An 18381-nucleotide genomic window follows, 5' to 3' on the forward strand; every position below is an offset into this window, starting at 1 on the left:
GCCTTCCCTAGACCAGACTCAGACAGCTTCTCTCTGGCAGCTGAAAAGCAGCTCATTTCATGCAATTTCCAGAACAATTTAAATTGGTTTTCATGATGATTAATTTTAACCCAAGTTTTGACCCCAGTTTGAGGTCTCTGCCACCATGCTTACATCAAACAAAATTGGTGATTCGAACTCAACTGGGCATTTTTGGCAAAGAAATCGCAACATGAGCTGACTACAGCTTGTTGTTACCCAACAAAACAGTCTCTGTGGCTCATTGTGACTGTGTGATTTTCCCACCTGAGCCAGTGACGCAGGAGTCAGCTGCAGGGAAAGCTGCCTTTGGTGCTAAACCAGCAAAATAGCTGCTCTGTTAGACTGGATGTTGAGCTAGAAATCAAGGGCAGGTTATAGTTCTGCCTGTCAGAGCAGGATCTTGAGCCTTGCTCTCTGAAAAGCTGTTTCTCAGCCATCTAACTATCATAGAAAGGTGCAACAGGGACAGCATGACAGGGTAACCTGCTGCTATTACACATTCTCAAAGCATGTTTAGTAAAACTTACAGGTAAACAATAACTACCATTGCAGGGAGGTTGGAACCGGATGATCTTTAAGGTCCCTTCCAGCCCAAACTATTCTATGATTCTAACTAATCTACTAATCTGACCAAACGTGAATATCCTTTTTTTTTTTTTTGAACACAAGAAACAAAAAGATGCAATAAAACAAGTAGCAGTATTAAATGGAGCAGAGCCATAATCCATAAACTGTGTTCACCCCTGGACTGGGGCATGCGAGGGCCAGCTTGGCAGCTCCAGCCTGCCAGAGAGTAGAAATCCAAGTCAAGCATGTTGACCTAGTTCACATTAAGTATTTAATCTGACAAAACCTTTTGCCTTACCCACAGCAGGCGAAAAGAGCACATGCTGAAATTTCAGTGAGGTCATGGAATAGATCTGCCCCAATCTGATCTGCTGCTTCGGAGTAGTTGGTTTGTTAGTTTTTGGGTTTTTTTGAAGAAAGATGGTTAGAATCACACAATCTTGGCAATAACCTTGTAGCCTCTATTAATTCAATGACTTAAAAAAAACAAACATTAAACATATAGCCACCTTTAAATAACAAGCTGGTAATTATCAAGATTTAGAGCAACTTAAGAGTGCAAGAAAAGTGTCTATTTTCCCTTTAGGGAATCTCTGTATATGCCTTCCTAAAGCTTTCTGTTGCAGAAATATTACAGAAAATGCAGGAGAAAGAAAACCTTACATCTCAGGAATTTTCATTAGAAGTGTATTCCTTTTTTCTTTTTACCTCCAAGCTCTATGAAATATTTTTGTTTAAATCATAGAAGGCACTTTCAGCCTATGTAATTGGATCTATTTCCTAGCCTACGTGCACTGAAATCTAGGGAAGTATGTTGAGTTTACACTAGAAATCTGTCAGTCTGTACAAAACTCGCTTAAGCTTCATGGGAGTTTATTTTTATTAAGGAAGCACCTCGCCACCAGGCTATGGGCTGTGTTGGAAGGGACGAGCAGGGCAGCACTGACTGGAGATCTGCATCCTTGCCCTAAACTCACATAAAATGCAGCTGAAGAAGCCCATGATCTCCTGTCATCCCTGTCCTCTGTGCCTCCAGCGGGTACCCTGCGCTCCTCAGCAGTCCACGCCCGCAAGAGAGGGTCAGCAGCCACGTGTGTATGGAGCAGGCATCCAAGGTGAGTTTGGGGGGTCTCAAAACCCTGACCGTGCTGGTTGAGGCTGTTGTTCAAGTGCTGGGGGTGAGCTGACGTACCCTTCCTTGGTGGGGGGCTGCATCGAGTATGGAAAATGTGCTGGTGGTGCCATGGTGAACGGCATTATCCATGCATGCTGGTTTAGGTTGTATGACACTTTTCCTGGAACATTTAGTTTCCTTTCTCCTCCCTCTGTTTTGAATTTGCCCTTCCAGCTGAGAAATTAAAGATTAAAAAACTAAACAAAATGCTAACAAGAAAGCAAACACAGTGCTCTGTTAGGGCTGGCTGTAGGAAAATGATGGCAATCATCCAGAAGCAGAGATTAAAGTCTTGAAGAAGAAAGCTGAGAACCAGCTGGGAAAAAGCAAACGAGAACAGAAAATGCTAGTGTGACGCTAAACAAAGGACCAATCAGGTGAACCTTTGTCTTAAACTAATGCTGTTAACATGAGTCTTAATGCATGATGATGTTCGAACTGTATTTGGAGGCAGTGTATGTGCACTAGTAACACTAACAGTTCATGCCCGGTATCACTGCAGAATGAAAAGATGGAATAAAACAGTTTATTGTCCAGCCTCTAAAACCCAAGCCCACCCCCTGCTTCTATCGATGGAAAAAATGAGTAAAGCTTGCAGTAGCGGACCATAGTTCTTAATTCTATAGTAGTTGACTAAAGAGCCTCTTTGCTTGTATAATCACTTTGATGTTTAAGGAAAACTCACTGTTAGTACATAAAAGTTCTTTACTGTTCTATATTACACTACCAGGGCAGTATAAATATGCATAAATGGTTTTTTTAGGGGGTGAAAGAAAGAAGCATTTTTGTGAGTAGAATTGCCATAAGCACCTCAGTTCTGAAAGACCAAGTTTGGTTTTGACTTAGTTCTTTTGCAATTTTCAAATCAACTCAGGCTGGCCATTCTAATGTCACATCTTTATTTTAAATTAAAGAACTGTATGCTTGGAGGAAATCAAATAATATTAAAAATTTTAATTAAGCTTACAGATTATCCAAAGAATGGCAGTCAGCCAAATCTAAAAAGTGTTCTTGTAGGTTGTAGGATGACAATGATGTCCTCCCGTATGAGGACAGTCTGAGAGAGTTGGGGTTGTTCAGCCTGGAGAAGAGAAGGCTCTGAGGAGACCTTATAGTGACCTTCCAGTACCTGAAGGGGCTACAAGAAAGCTGGGGAGGGACTACTTACAAAAGCTTGTAGTGATAGGACAAGGGGCAATGGGTATAAACTGGAGAGGGGCAGATTTAGACTAGACATAAGGGATTTCTTCACTCTGAGGGTGGTGAGGCACTGGCCCAGGTTGCCCAGGGAGGCTGCGGCTGCCCCATCCCGGGAGGTGTTCAAGGCCAGGCTGGATGGGGCCTTGGGCAGCCAGGTCTGGTGGGAGGTGTCCCTCCCATGGCAGCGGGGTTGGAACTGGATGGGTTTTGAGGTCCCTTCCAACCAAAACTATTCTACGATTCTATGATTTATAGACAGTAGTAATACAGATGCACTTCAGAAATGCTCTACTTGTGCTGGTATCACTTCATAACATTAATATGGTTTACTTTGTTGCTTCCTTCTGTGTCTGACACAACACTTCTCCAAATAAGAGAATCCAGAGTGAAAGGAGGGTGTAAAACCTCTCCTGCTTCTGAATTGTGCTCTTCTAAAACCTACCTTTCTAGTTAGTTACACTGTGTGTTTGCTATAGGTGACAAGTGTAGTAGATCTAATGGATTCAGTGTTTGAAACTGAAACAATTCCTGCCAGCTGGGCTTTCTTAAGTCTAAATAGTATTAATCTTTCTAAGCTAAGCTGACAATCCAAGTGACATGACCTTCTTAAGTATTTTTTACATCTTTCTGGGAAGGCAAGAAAACCATATGAAGGTTACCTGTCTTGCATTAATGAGCCTTTAGACATGTGCATTTAAGAGAACCCGCTTATTTGTTATCAACAGCTTAATTGGCTGGAGGTGCTCCAGAGCTCTGACTGCAGACCCCCAGGAATTCTGAATGCTAAGCTCAACCATAATTTATCTGAAAGATAAACTAAAGAGTGTAATAACATGTCATAACACAAAATAGCTCAAGATCAAATAGCTCAATAGCTCAAATGGTTGCTGGGAGTCTTGAAGAGAAACAAAGCAAACTCATTTCCAAGCTTCCTTCACTGTCTTGCTTTCCACTAAAATCAGCTCCAAATTATTTGGTTAAGACCTCCAAACTATTTGGTTAATACCTCCAAAAGTCAGGTATACTGATTCAATGGTCTCAAGCTACACCAGGGAGGTTCAGACTAGATATCAGAAAGGAATTTTTCACGGAAAGGGTCACTGGGCACTGGAACAGGCTGCCCAGGGAGGTGGTTGAGTCACCTTCCCTGGAGGTGTTTAAAGGATGGCTGGATGAGGTGCTGAGGGGCATGGTTTAGTGGCACATAGGAATGGTTGGACTTGATAAGCCAAGAGGTCTTTTCCAACCTGGTGATTCTATGATTAAGGATTACCTAAAGAGGATATCACTATTCTGTTTTTATACTAAAATGTTAATTAGAGAATGTCTTTTAAAACTTCTATGACTATTAGGCCAATGATTGCTAGAACAGCCTGGAACAGCCACAAACATGGATGTGAAATAATACAAATCTGTAATAGTGAGGAGGAAGGAATGCTGCATGTCCCAGCACATACTAAATTCCTGCTCAAAAAATACTTTGCATTTTTGGTAGGTTTGCAAAACAAAATAGTTATTCACACCACATTTGCAAGTTTCAGTTGTGGAGTTAATAAACAGAAGGCAATGTTTTAAAGGAATAAAATTTAAATAAAGAAAAATACTATTTGCTATGTTAAGGTATGAATAGCATATATTGCTTTAAAAAGGATGAAGCACATACTAAGAACGTGAACATGGATAATACGATGGCAAGGCAACTAAATCCTTGTAAGCAGCATTTGTAAAAGATCAGTCTGTTAGATGCAGTACATCACTTTCAAAGCCAAGGGATCAGAGATCCTTCCCTTGTACCCTTGCCATTTTCTCCATCGTTTTCCTGTTCTGGTGTTTCCTAGGCTGCTTACTCAGAACTTGTTCATATTGTAAACCTGGAGGTGAGAGTTTTCACTCTCAAAAAAAACAATTAACCTTGCAATTTAAGCATTTGACTTGATTGTGCTGTACAGGTCTTATTGAATACTAAGACATTAGCAATGATATTTAAGTTTGGTTTCCATGTTGTTAGACTAAGGGCTGATTTAATATCCCGTACATGGCACTCAACAAACTGCAATAACAGGTTTTTCATTTAAATGCTGAATTCAAAGCAAGACCACCAGCAGAGAAAATAAGGGTGCTTCATAGTACTTATCCTCTATTAGCCTAAAAGCAATTGCAACTTTTTGTATCCATTCTAAGAAGAAACTTTCTTCTGCCCTGTGTGATCCTCCCCTAGTTTCTACACATCTGCTGATTTCTAGGAGTAAAATACCACACTGGTTGTGCTGCAACACAACGTGCACTGTGGCACATGGCAGACACATTCAGATGAAGTCATTTACAGCCCTAACTTATGAGCCACAAAAAAATTGGAACATTTCACCTGCCAGCAAAGCTGTCAAGTTCCTTTATATCCTATGACGGACATTGCAAACATACTGCCTTCATCCTAGAAAAAAGCCTGGGTTCATCAGTTGAGGACCTAAATCATAAGAACTGTCAACAGCTGTACCGAAAAGAGAGCTGAAGTTTGATTTTTATCTTAAGTGAAGCACTAGATGAATGAACTGTAGATAAAAGCTTTATTACTCAAAATAATTTAGTCTGGTGAGTAATTTTTCTCTATCTATCTATCAGGAACAGTTTATTCCTTATTAAAAGGGCTACACAAATAGTAATTTAAAAGGTGTTAATTCAAGGCAATCAAAAAAGGAGGAAATGCCCTTTGCTTTGTTTCACATTGATCACATCAGTAACTGCTTGTTGCCATTTTTCTGTGACAAACACAATATAGGTTAGCAATACAAAAAAATAGGAAAAACAACTGTCTGAGCAACAAAGGACTCGTCTCTTCAGATGCTGGTTGTGAGGGAATGTTAACAGAGCACAACCGTAGCAAAAATGCTTCTTTAAGAAAAATTCTTCTGCCTGCTGACCTTCACGCCCCAACATCAGAGGCTGTAGCTGGGTATCTGTAGCAATACAGCTTGTTGTCTGCACCTCCACTCAATAGCAACTGATGAGAGGAAAAGAAAACTGTGATTAGTAGGAGAACTAAGCAAAATACCTACACTAAAGTTAAAGACTCTGACTTTCTTTCCTTTAAACACATATGAAGAAGTAATGAATAATCGACTGTTAATACACGACTAAAACCCAGAATCCAAGCACAGAAGCAACCAAGTCTCTTCCTCACCTCCTAAAATCAGAAGCAAAGTTTTTGCAGGAATTTTTTTTAAGGCTTTTTCCTGCCTTTTACTGAGAACAGGAGCCACACCGATAATCTTGAACTTTAAGAAAATGAGTTGGGTTTTTTTTTCTATTTTACGTGTGTGTGTGTGCCATTACAGTAGTAGAACAGCTTGCTCTAGAGGATTAAATAGCTCCCCTTCTACACGTACTGCCATGACCCAACTGTCAGTTCATGATAATGCTTTAGTCTCCATGGCAGCAAACAGTCCCTTGGAACGTGTGTTTTCTCAGCAAAGTGTGGTGCTGTTCTTGTTGTCTCTCCTTGTTTGGAATACCAGTGTAATGCCCACTTAATGCTACAGAGCTTAAACTCCCATCCTACTCCTTTGCACAGTAGCCTGGGCAACTGCTGTAGTGTGTGCGACACCACCACCCTGTTAAAAACCCAGTATCAACCACAGCATGACTAAAACTTCCTGTTCTTGTATCTATAAGCATAAAGGACAAAGTAGTCAATGACTGCTTTTAGCTCTCTTCCTAACCGCCACGTGTATCCATTCAGTAACTCACTCTTGAGATTCTTACCCCTGCTTCTGTCCAGTCCACACACAAAACCTTGTCTTCATGAGCAGCCAAGTCATACAGAGGAGCTTTGCAACTGGTAAAAAAATAGGTATTTACAGTCACACATTTGAAGTTAAATGAGCAATCACAAAACCCCAAACTGGTGCCTGGAAGAAATACTATCACGATGCTATCAAACAGATGTGTTCTAGCAGTTACAAACACTTTCAGGGAGGACAAGTATCTACTACCTGTTACATTTTATCTTGCTTTCTCCTGAGCTTATCATATTAGTGTTAACTTCTCTTACACCCTCAAAGAGAAAAGCAGCAACATTTTTCACCTGCTTTCAAACTACATTGAGACTGAAATTTAATCAATCTGCTTGTTAGGAACAGTTTATTTTACATAGTTACTTTTTTTCCGTGTGTGGATGCTGCTCAGCTGGGTATGTTTTCCAGAAAAGCGATTTAGGTCTTCTGAATGCAAACCATTTTGTTGCTTGGAAATTTGTACTGAAAGATCTGAAGACAGTATCAAGTGAAACTTCCAAGTTTTAGCCTCATTCCTTAGGAAAAGAATGCATTTTGTTCCTTAGAACAGAGGAATGGCTCGCAGATCTACTGCTGTCCCTGCCCCCAGCAGAAATATGGCTGCTGCCTTCTGCATGTTAATATCAATGCTGCTGTTAATGCCAGGTAAGTGCCATTTTGGAATGCCATCCAGCACTCTGGAAGAGAAGCCACAAGTCCTCTGGTAGACTACAAGTATTTTTTCTCCCTTTCATTATAAGCCTGACTCCTAAAAACTAGAGGATTTTCACAAATGCCACAGGAGTTTTCAATGAATGTCTCAGACTACTTTTTCTATTTCATTAGGTTCACTGGCGCTGTAAGCTTCCATATCTTTGAACAGCAAAGAACGCGTCTATTTTACCTCCTTGTGTCCCAGAGCTTCACAATGTTGTCCAGAGAACCAGAGATCAGCTGCTGCTCATGGGTAGGTGACCACTTCACTGATGTCACCCAGCCTGTGTGAGATGTCAGAGACAGAAGAACCAAGGAGCCATCTGAATAGAAAAAGAGTTAAAAAAAGACATTGGTAGCTGCCAAATGAAACCAGCGATTTTAAGCTGTATACAAAGTCCAGTGAGAAAAGCAGTCAGCAACATATTTGTGCTCAAGGTAAGTGTTTGTCTCGCTTGCAATTCTAACTTCAAAAATCAAAGTGAACTTTAAAGAAAGCAAATGGAAATATGACCCACACAAGATCTAGGAAGAAAAACACCAAAACCAAACAACACTCAAAATGTTTCTTATCACTAAACTATGTGTGCAAAGATACTTGAAAAAAGGCAAACAAAAAAAAAAACCCTTTTGTTATTAACACAGAAGAAGACAATAGCGGAAATCTGGATTAAGCTTACAGAAGCTAAACAAGTAAACATGTCTATGACATATACCTTGGTGACAAGTTATCCCCAATCCTGTCACAGCCACACTGCTATATTGTAACAAAGTGGCTACTATTTCACTTTAATGATGGTCTGACAAACTTAGGTGTGAACCTTCCAAAAAAAAGTAAGGTTCAGGGCTGCAACTGCACAGTTGAACGTTCATTAACGAGTGAAAAACAAAAAGGGAGGAAAACCTAAGCTGAGTGAGTTTTCTAAAGAAATCAGAAGTAGTCTTGCACCACGTTACGGAAAATAGTCATAATCTTTGTATTTAATAAAAGCCCCCAAATGGCTTGTTTCAAGAAGAAGAGCCTGAAAACAGTTTGTCTCTCCCAACAGGAAGAAGTTCTGATTTGGAAAAAATAGCTTTGAGAAGATGCCTCTTTTAGCTCACCTTTGCTGCGAGGATCCCACAGCCTGATGTGCCTGTCGGTGCTCCCGGACGCGAGGCGTCGACACAGCGGTGAGTAGGAGACAGAATTAAACACTTTGTTTCCTGTCTGTCAGAAAAGAAAATGGGAGCTATTATTCTGCACAACTTTTTTTTTCTTTGAGCTGGACTTCAGCTGAACCTACAAAGTATAAAAATCTCACCAAAGTAGATTTGAGATCTCCAGTCTCGGCGTCCCAGAGTTTAATGGTGTGGTCCCATGATGCGCTGCAGATCTCCTCAGCATCTGACCACAGCACAGAGGAGACAGCTTCTGTGTGGCCAGAGAGGGTGGCCAGGGGAGTCTACAATTGAAAAGTGAGAGGAGATCATAGAATCACCAGATTGAAAAAGACCCACTGGACCATCGAGTCCAACCATTCCTATCAATCACTAAACCATGCCCCTCAGCACCTCATCCACCCGTCCCTTAAACACCTCCAGGGAAGGTGAATCAACCACCTCCCTGGGCAGCCTGTTCCAGTGCACAATGACTCTTTCCATGAAAAATTTTTTCCTAATGTCCAGCCTAAACCTCTCCTGGTGCAGCTTGAGGCCATTTCCTCTCGTCCTGTCCCCTGTCACTTGGGAGAAGAGGCCAGCACCCTCCTCTCCACAACCTCCCTTCAGGTAGTTGTAGAGAGCAGTAAGGTCTCCTCTCAGCCTCCTGTTCTCCAGGCTAAACAATTGAGTATTGTAAAAAAAAAAAAAAAAAAGTCTATTCCTTCAACAAATAAGATGTCATCTCTGATCAGCTTGAGACACATCACTAGAAGTTTTCATACCAATCACTTTTAACAAAGAAATTATTCTGTGTGGCCACATTTCTAAAATTAAAATCCTGGACAAACCCGGAGCTCATCTTACCCTTGTTAATCCCAACTGTTCAGTTTTCTGCTTCTTCCGTGGTCTGTTAGCTGATTCTTCCATTTCATCCTCTTCATCTGTAGGTACTGTGAGAGAAGACAGACTTGTTCTAGAGGTTTCTGAACTGCATTTCCATACAAGTAATTAAGCAAAATCCCATATTCACAATACCTAACCGGTCCAGGATGCATGAATATTTTAACCTGACACACCTGAGCAGATCAGTATTATCTCCATTTTGAGCAAGAGGAAAATGAGTACAAATTAAGTGCCATCCTCCAGGCCATGCAGTTTTAAAAATTAAGTCCCAATGAATTTTCAAGACCATCCTTATTCAGAAAAAATTCCAATAGTAATTCAGACGTGTGAAAAATACAGTCTTTCTTTTAGATACAATATCTATGCATATACTCCAAAAGCAAAAGAGCATGACTTGGAACAGCGAAAAAAACCATTCATATCAAATGGGATTAGTCTACATTTTTCTAGAAAACACTGTCATCTTATTGTCCTCCATATGGTGTCAACAACAGAAGAGGAAAATAATCCACAAATGTTTGCTTTGCAAGAATCTTATACTCAAACTGGCACCCTTATGTAAATCTATTAAAACGCAAAAGAAAGTACTGTGTTCTGAATAAAATAAACATCAGTACGCAGTTGATAACCATATTTAAAGTTGCATTACCAACCAAACCAGTGACTTCATACAGCAATGCACAACCTTACAGAGCTTACATAAAAAAAGAGTTCTAGCTTGCTTTTAATATTAGAGGCTCAAATGTTCCTAAAGAAAAAAGTATCAAGATATCAATCTTTCAGGTTAGTGTTAAGTACTGGGTTTTTTTTAAAGAGACCCAAGACCCCCAGCTTATGCTTATCTTACCTGCAGACCATATCTTTAACATCTTATCCCAGGACCCACTGCAGAACTGTATAAACAGAAACATTTTGTTAAAAATTTATCCAGACAGACCTGGTAAGCCACATTGAACACACTTCCTGCTTGAAAAAGTAATCAATGGGTTGTAACATGTGAAGAATAGTACTAGGACCTTCAAAAATATATATCTGGCTTAGATCAAATTATTCTTCTTCCTTACTTTGCAGGAAAAATATCTACAAAATATGTCTTTATTTCCTTCAGCACAGAAAGGTTTTATTTTAAACTGTCTTGATATTGAATCAAGCTGGGAATGTTGACTACACCTCTGCCATGAGTACTCTTAACAGCTGAATTCCTAGATAAAGCAAAAGAACTTCTTCTGCCACCTGCTTTTTCCAAGTATGGTTCTTGAAATTTTTTTCCCACCAAAACTACTGTGAAAATTTAGGTCAAATTTGAAAATAGTCCATTACAACACAAAATTCCTAAGTGTTAAAAGTAGAATTTATTTTAAACATTCAGCTTCACTCACAGAAGTGAAAAGCAGCCGTATAATGGCTTGTCATATCTAAAGTCACCTTCAGCTTTTTGTGATTTGAGATTAATGTGTGACTTTGAGAAGCTGGCCTACTGCTGATGTAGTGCTCCTAATCCTCAATAACCACCTTTTATAACGAGGCTGGAAACTTATCAGTGTTTCAGTCCTAACAACATGATGCCTAGTACCTAGGCAGGGACAAGATGATTTTTGAGATACGAGCTGCTACCATCCCAAAAGACAAAGGTTTCTTTCCAGAAGTCACTCACTTTAGTTCTCGTGCAATCAACAGCTATGGAGTCCACACTCCCAGCATGTCCCCTGCAACAGTGAAGCGCTTTCACTTTGTTTTTCTCCACATTCCACTCCCATAGCAGGACAGTTTGGTCCATAGAAGCACTGAGTAACAGGCACGATAAACTATCTGAGGAAGAAAGAAAGTCACGCTTGCACCCAACAGCTTTCCAAAGTCTTATATATAAATTCTTCAATCAAAGAAGAAATAGCAGATATATTCATGTCTCAGTTTACTCATATGGATCTCAGTTTACATCACATCACCCTATGAGTACAATTAATATAAATATACATACCAATACTTGATAATGAAGACTGCAAAGTGGATAGACAACATAGAATCACAGAATACTTTGGGTTGGAAGGGACCTTAAGGTCATCCACACCCCCTGCGATGGGCAGGGACACCTTGCACTGGATCAGGCTGCCCAAGGCCTCATCCAACCTGGCCTTGAACACCTACATGTTAAACTAATTCTGCTCGTTACTGTTAAAGGACACCTCTACTTGCACCATGGATTCATTTCTAATACCACTGACAGAGATTGAAATAACTGTAGCACTTAGACAATGAAATGTTCGGGGTTGAGGAACACTGAGATTTCTCCCCTAATAAATCAAACTGTTACTACTCTCCTAATAAATATATACTGACCTTGCTTCACCCATGCCACATCCTTCACTACTTCTGTATGCCCAGCTATTGTCATGATGGATTTTCCTTCCAAAGACCAGATTCGAGCAGTGTGATCATAGCAGCCAGTTAATATCCTAAAGGGTACAGAATTTGAAATGTTATTGTCTTTAAAACCAACAACGTTTTCACAAAAAAGCCTCAACCAGAAATTTGGAAAAATATTAGCGTGGAAACAAATTCAAAATAGAGTTACTTTGTGTGCTTACAAAAAAAATGGAGTTTGGAAAAGTAAAATATCTTTGCTACAGAGCAAAGCTTCATTAAAACCTGCAACTGCAAGGCTAGGAGTACAGGCCAAAAAGAAAAGCAATGACAGTAGTGCATAGGTGAGACTTAAGATTGCTGAAATCATTTTAAATGAAGATATGTGGTATGTTACTACAGGTTCTCGTGGCATTTTCAAATCATTACTTAATATAGGAACGTTGCCTAGTTGATTGGAAAAGGAATGTGAAAATACAGTAGAAAAGGACAATTACGGTTTTTGGTTTTATTTTTTTTAAAAGACAAGCTCTGCATAAAGGTACAGTGTTATATTTACGCTAATGAATGTCACTTTTTTAGACAAGGGTTTATGCTAAAATACAGATAAGGAAATCTTGCTGTCCTTTCTCTTAAAGGATAGTAAACAGTATTGGTATTATCCATTTATAATAGTACCTCTTGTTCAGTGACTCCATTTTCTACTTGTGATAAAGTCACTGTCACCATACAATAGAGGTGTTAAAACTGAACTGTTTACAAAAGTAAACAGCTGACTGACTTGATGGTTTAAAAAAAAGGCCATAAAAACAGAGCAAAGAAGGGGAACCCTCCCACCCCAGATTATTAAAGCGGCAGAGTACCACTCTGCTTGACACCATGGAGTCCTCTGTACACAACAAGAATAAGTAAGACCAAACTTAGAACTGCCTTAGTGTGGTACCATTCTTCAGTGGCTTGAACAGAACTGATCCAGTCATCGTGGAAGATGCATTCCTCTGGCTGAGGGGCCATATATTTCTCCACATACTCAATCTCCACCACTTCTTCCTGAGCTCACAGACAAAATACATCTTTAGTGTGAGTTTAATTTCTTTTTTTAATCAGTAACAGATATATTTAACTGTAATGTGGTGCAAATATACAAGTTTATTGGGGAAAGATCTTGGTCCTTTGCCACATTAGTGGAACTAGAGTCTTTATAAAGAAGTGTCTGAATTATATTGCTTTCCCTATTTTTATCAAATTTCTATTACTAAGAAGCAGGAAGCAAATAATTCCACTCTTCTCAGGTTCCTCCTCTTCTGTACTTAGCTGTACAAAACTGGTGTCTAAAATACTTCACATTTCCTACAGGTGTCACTAACCTTCCCCATCATCCCCCAGCGTAACTAATAGAGTAGGAGACAAAAATATATTAATGATGACAGGAATAGGACAAGAATTTTCCCCCTTAACTGTGTACAAATAACAAACTAGATAATGATGTTTCTTGCACAACTCAGTACGATACTCTCTAATCACTTTGAAGTTGAGAATAGATTTAAACATACAGGGAGCTCCCCAAGGAAAGTCAGAAAAGAAATAAAACAGAGCAAGGAATCTACCTAGTCAGGATGACAGTGTCATCCCTAAATCAGATTGAAATAAACTGGCTAAGTCTGTTCGATTGTCCAAGACAGGGAGAAATTGAGCATGACTTACCGTGGAGATATTTTCTGTTTCCATGTGCGTGACCAGTGGCATACGCAAGAACTGGCCATTGATAAGGAAGTCGAATTCCACATATTTGTGATCCGCTGAAACAAGTTAGGAAACACTGGGTGTCACTATATCTTTGATAGCGTCAAAAACAGCATCGGAAAATTTGCTGGTCAAAAAGTTGTTTGCCTCTTATTGTTAACAACTTATTTTTTTAATCCTTTTCTCTGTAGCTATGTCTAATCAAACCCCAGTGGTGTTCTGCATGGAGCTTGCTACCGCCAACCCCCACCTTCATATTCCCCAGCTACAGCCTCGTAAGAATTTTTGGGTCATATTTCTCCCTCTGCAATGGCATCATTGGCAAAGGCCTCATCCCTGAAGGTGTTCAAGACCAGGCTGGATGAGGCTTTGAGTGTGCTGATCCAGTGGAAGGTGTGCCTGCCCATGGCAAGAGGGCTGGAACTGAATGATTTTTAAGGTCCCTTCTGACCCAAACCATTCTATGATTCTGTGATTTTCACAAAAGCATTGTGCTTTGCACTAGTCTTCTGTTCAAGATTGTTTGTAATTTCATGGGTTTAAGGCAACTTGTGGAAATCCCAGCAGGTTAAGATATAATCAATCTAGGGTATAATTAGTCTAAGACGCAATTAGTCTGGTTTCTTACAGAAAATGGGATTTTTCAAGAACTTTGCACAGGCATCCTTGCCCCAAAAGCCTTTCAAGTCGGTCAGGCCTATTTCACCTACCAGTGACAGAACAGCTGAGCTCTTCTCAAAGGCCTCCATAAAACCCAAATCTTTGTTTCCATTAATTCTTTTGCCAGGTTTTGGGGAACAGTTCTGTGCCTGCCTGCTCGGGCAGCTCAGTCTGTGATGCTGGGCACACACTCATCCAGCCATTGGAGCATTTCTCCTGGCACCAGCTTCACAGGGAGCTCATAGAGCCAGACCCAAGAACCGCAGAATAGTTTGGGTTGGAAGGGACCTCAAAGCCCACCCAGTTCCAAGCCCCCTGCCATGGGCAGGGACACCTCCCACCACACCAGGCTGCCCAAGGCCCCATCCAGCCTGGCCTTGACACCTCCCGGGAGGGGCAACCTGGGCCAGTGCCTCACCACCCTCAGAGTGAAGAATTTCTTACTAATGTCTAATCTAAATCTTTCTCCTTCCAGTTAAGGCCACTGCCCCTCATCCTATCACTCCAAGTCTTTGAGAACAGTCCCTCTTCAGCTTTCTTGAAGCCCCTTCAGGTACTGGAAGGTCGCTTTAAGGTCTCCCCGGACCTTTCTCTTCTCCAGGCTGAATGAGCCCAACTCTCTCAGCCTATCCTCGTATGGGAGGTGCTCCAGCCCTCGCATCATCCTTGTAGCCTCCTCTGGACCCTCTCCAACAGCTCCATATCCTTGTGCTGGGAATCCCAGCCCGGACACAGCGCCCCAGGGGCAGCCCCGGCCCGAGGACCCCGCCCCTACCGTTGCCGGCGTCCAGCAGCTTGTTGATGAGGTGGCTGAGGTCGGTAGTCTCGGCGTTGGCCGGCACCGAGAAAGGTACATCCTGCACGGCGAACCTGGGGTTCTCGGCGCGGAACCGCGCCGTGAGCTGCGCCGTGAGCCCCGCCATGCCGGAACCGCACCACGCCGCCGGCGGCCAAGGGGACTACAGCTCCCAGCATGCCTTGCGCCCAGGCTACGGCTGCCGCGAGGACCCGCCCCGGCCCCCGCCTCTGAAGCGGCTGCACCACGCGGCGAGCTGCCGCGGGGACTACAGCTCCCAGCACGCCTTGCGCGCCGTTGATGAAGCGGCTGCACCACGCGGCGAGCGGCCGCGGGGACTACAACTCCCTGCATGCCTTGCGCGCAGGCTACGGCTGCCGAGAGGCCCCGCCCAGGGAGGAACGCGGTTTAGCAGCGGGCAGGTGCGGGTGGGCTCGGTGATCTCAAAGGTCTTTCCCAACGCAGCGGTTCTGTGAAAATCCTGCGGGAACCTGCAGAGAAAGGTGCTCCATTTTCCCCAAAATCCGCAATCCCTTGGTCTCTGGTTTCTCTCTCCGAGACCTCTGTGAGAATTAATTGATAAGTTTTGTTGCAGCTGGTTTGTATGTTTACTTATCTTGTCATATAAATCTGTCTTGTATCAAGAGATACTATACCGAAAACCTCCAGACATGGATAAACAACCTGAAAGAATAAACACTGTCTTAGAGTTGCAAGAATTTATTGATATGCTTAGTTGTCTAGCAAGGTGTAGTTGTCTTCAGTCAAGAGAGAACCTGAAGGAAGTCTCCAGACATGGTTAGATAATCCAAAAAATAATTCTTTGAAGATTTATATGGTTCTTTGTCTAAAACTAGTATATATGTCCACTGCTTTTGTAAGATGTTATGCCTTTTTTAGAAGGGCATCCAATTCCGTGCTGAATTGTAAAATAAAAATACTATTATCTTTGCGTCAAAGACTTCGGCCTTTTTAATATTTTACCAGTGAATGAGTGTTTCCCACACCTCGCTGCCCGTTGGCGTGTGCATGGCAGCCCATGATGGAAGAAATGACTTGTTATAAGTTGCTAACCTATTATATATTTGAGGATTGCGTATAGATTTTGTGATTTTAGAAATAAAATGTAGGATTAGCTTCAATGATAACATCTAGCTGACCTGTGCCTGGATACCTGTGCTTAAGTAAGACTGTTAGCAATGCTGCGGTTAGGAAGAACGAGAAAGAATGACTGTGGCCAATTAATACAGATAACAGCGGCCAGCACAATGATAAGAGAAAGAAGAAGCAGGTAGGATCAGATGCAACCTTGAAGGGGAGCCCAAGGAGTCCAAGAGCACGTGCAAGAAGGGCAGGTGAAGAGTCCAACTGTATCTACAGACACAGGAGCGAGCACCAAGGGGAAGAAATTTATGTAAATAAATTCTGAGAAGTGATTATCATAGACACACCTATTCCATGAAAACTAATGGATATATAATCTGTTTCCCGGAACCTATATGAATATGTATGTTTAAACAGTATAAAAATAATGTACGCAGCCTCAATAATTTGCACACATATTAGGTGGAGCTATTCCCTGTGTGTCCAGGGCTGCATAATAAGAATACCTGCTCTGGAATCAAATTGGCACTGATTATTGAGTTTGGCTTCTCACGGCATCAACTCTCTGTTCCCTTCCATGGAGTTGGCTTCATTCACTTGTGGGGAGCCAAGCAACTTTCAGATTTACAGTTAGGTACAAGGTTTTGGTGTTTCTGTTCCCAAAAATCTCTTTGTGCTGTCGGCTTGTTGGAGCATTTCTGTATAAAGAAAGTGGTGTAAATGTTGTTGTCAAAGGAATGCGAAAGGCTGCTTCTCTGCCGGCTGCAAAAAGGAGGAATAGCGAGGCAATGGCAGGAAGGTGTGCCGGGGAGGAGAGGGCTGGGTTGGGTCAGGAAAAGGTTCTTCACACAGACGGGGTCGGTGGCCCCAAGCCCGGCAGCAGCGCCCTCAGCCCCTCGGTGGGAGGCAGGACCGGGCCGCGGGGGCCCCGCCGGACTCCGCGCTCTCGGGCGGCCGCGGGGACTACAACTCCCAGCGTGCCCCGCGGGGAAGGAAACTACAGCTCCCAGCGTGCCCCACGAGGGGGACCCTGTCGCCCTGCCTCGCGGCGGCGCGCGTGCGCCGAGGGGCGGGGCTCCATGGCGGCGCCTCTGGGAGCCGGGCGGAGGGTCGGTAGCTTCTTCCTTCGGGGTGCGGGGGTGTCTCTGTCTGTCTGTCTGTCTCTGTCTCTGTCTCTGTCTCTGTCTCTGTCTCTGTCTCTGTCTCTCTCTCTCTCTCTCTCTCTGTCTCTCTCTCTCTCTCTCTCTCTCTGTCTCTGTCTCTCTGTCTCTCTCTGTGTCTCTCTCTGTCTCTCTCTCTGTCTCTCTCTCTGTCTCCCTCCCTCTGTCTGTCTCTCTCTCTATCTGTCTCCGTCTGTCTGTCTCCCTCTCTCCGTCTGTCTGTCTCCCTCTCTCCGTCTGTCTCTCTGTCTGTCTGTCTTTCTCTGTGTCTGTCTCTCTCTGTCTGTCTGCCTTTCTCTCTCTCTCTGTGTCTGTCTGTCTGTCTTTCTCTGTGTGTCTGTCCATCTCCCTCTGTCCGTCTCTGTCTCCCTCTGTCCGTCTCTGTCTCCCTCTGTCCGTCTCTGTCTCCCTCTGTCCATCTCCGTCTCTCTGTCCTTCTCCGTCTCTCTGTCCGTGTCTCTCTGTCTCTGTCTGTCATTCTCTCTCTCTCTGTCTCTGTCTGTCATTCTCTCTCTCTCTGTGTCTGTCTGTCTCCCTCTGTCTGTCTCCCTCTGTCTGTCTCTCTCCCTCTGTCTATCTGTCTGTCTCTCTGTCTGTCTCTCTCTCTCTCTCTGTGTCTGTCTGTCTTGGGGGGGAGGAAGGGGAAAGACCGGGCTGGGGGGTGCGGGCTGGGGCTGGGGAAGAGGAGGGGGTGCTCTTCCCTCCCACCTGTCTGTCTCTGGGGAGAAGTTGGGCTCCCCCTGGGGCAGGTGTTGAGTCTTGATGTTTTGTGAGACTCTGAAATCTTATCTGGTTTTAAGCTCACTCACAAGGTCCGACATCGTTTGCCGGCGTAACTGACACCCATTCGTTTTCCAGAGAACTGAGCCGGCTGCACAGAAGTGATTCACTTGAGATGCCCTCTCAGCAGGAGCACCCGGGTCTCCCAGGTGTTCTTAACACTGCCAGCCGGCTCTTCTGTGACGATGATGAGCTAAACCGCAAACCTCAGTAAAAAAGCTAATTGTAAAGCTCCATGTAAAGTCTTATGAGGAGCAGCTGAGGGAGCTGGGGTTGTTTATCCTA

General features: G+C 42.8%; 1 protein-coding gene across 1 annotated transcript; it reads right to left on the minus strand.

The window, feature by feature from the left end:
* Window positions 1-2270: 2270 nt before the first annotated feature.
* WDR12 (WD repeat domain 12) lies at window positions 2271-15198 on the minus strand. Its single transcript, XM_069860796.1, has 12 exons — window positions 15032-15198; window positions 13558-13652; window positions 12797-12903; window positions 11830-11945; window positions 11147-11301; window positions 10340-10385; window positions 9454-9539; window positions 8751-8891; window positions 8551-8656; window positions 7637-7769; window positions 6722-6794; window positions 2271-5960 (listed from the first exon to the last, which is right to left on the minus strand). Exons 1-12 carry the CDS (start codon window positions 15177-15179, stop codon window positions 5883-5885), a joined length of 1284 nt encoding a protein of 427 aa, XP_069716897.1. The 5' UTR covers window positions 15180-15198; the 3' UTR covers window positions 2271-5882.
* Between the last annotated feature and the right edge of the window lie 3183 nt (window positions 15199-18381).

This window comes from Phaenicophaeus curvirostris, chromosome 7 (assembly GCF_032191515.1).
Source record: "Phaenicophaeus curvirostris isolate KB17595 chromosome 7, BPBGC_Pcur_1.0, whole genome shotgun sequence".
Lineage (NCBI taxonomy): Eukaryota > Metazoa > Chordata > Aves > Cuculiformes > Cuculidae > Phaenicophaeus > Phaenicophaeus curvirostris.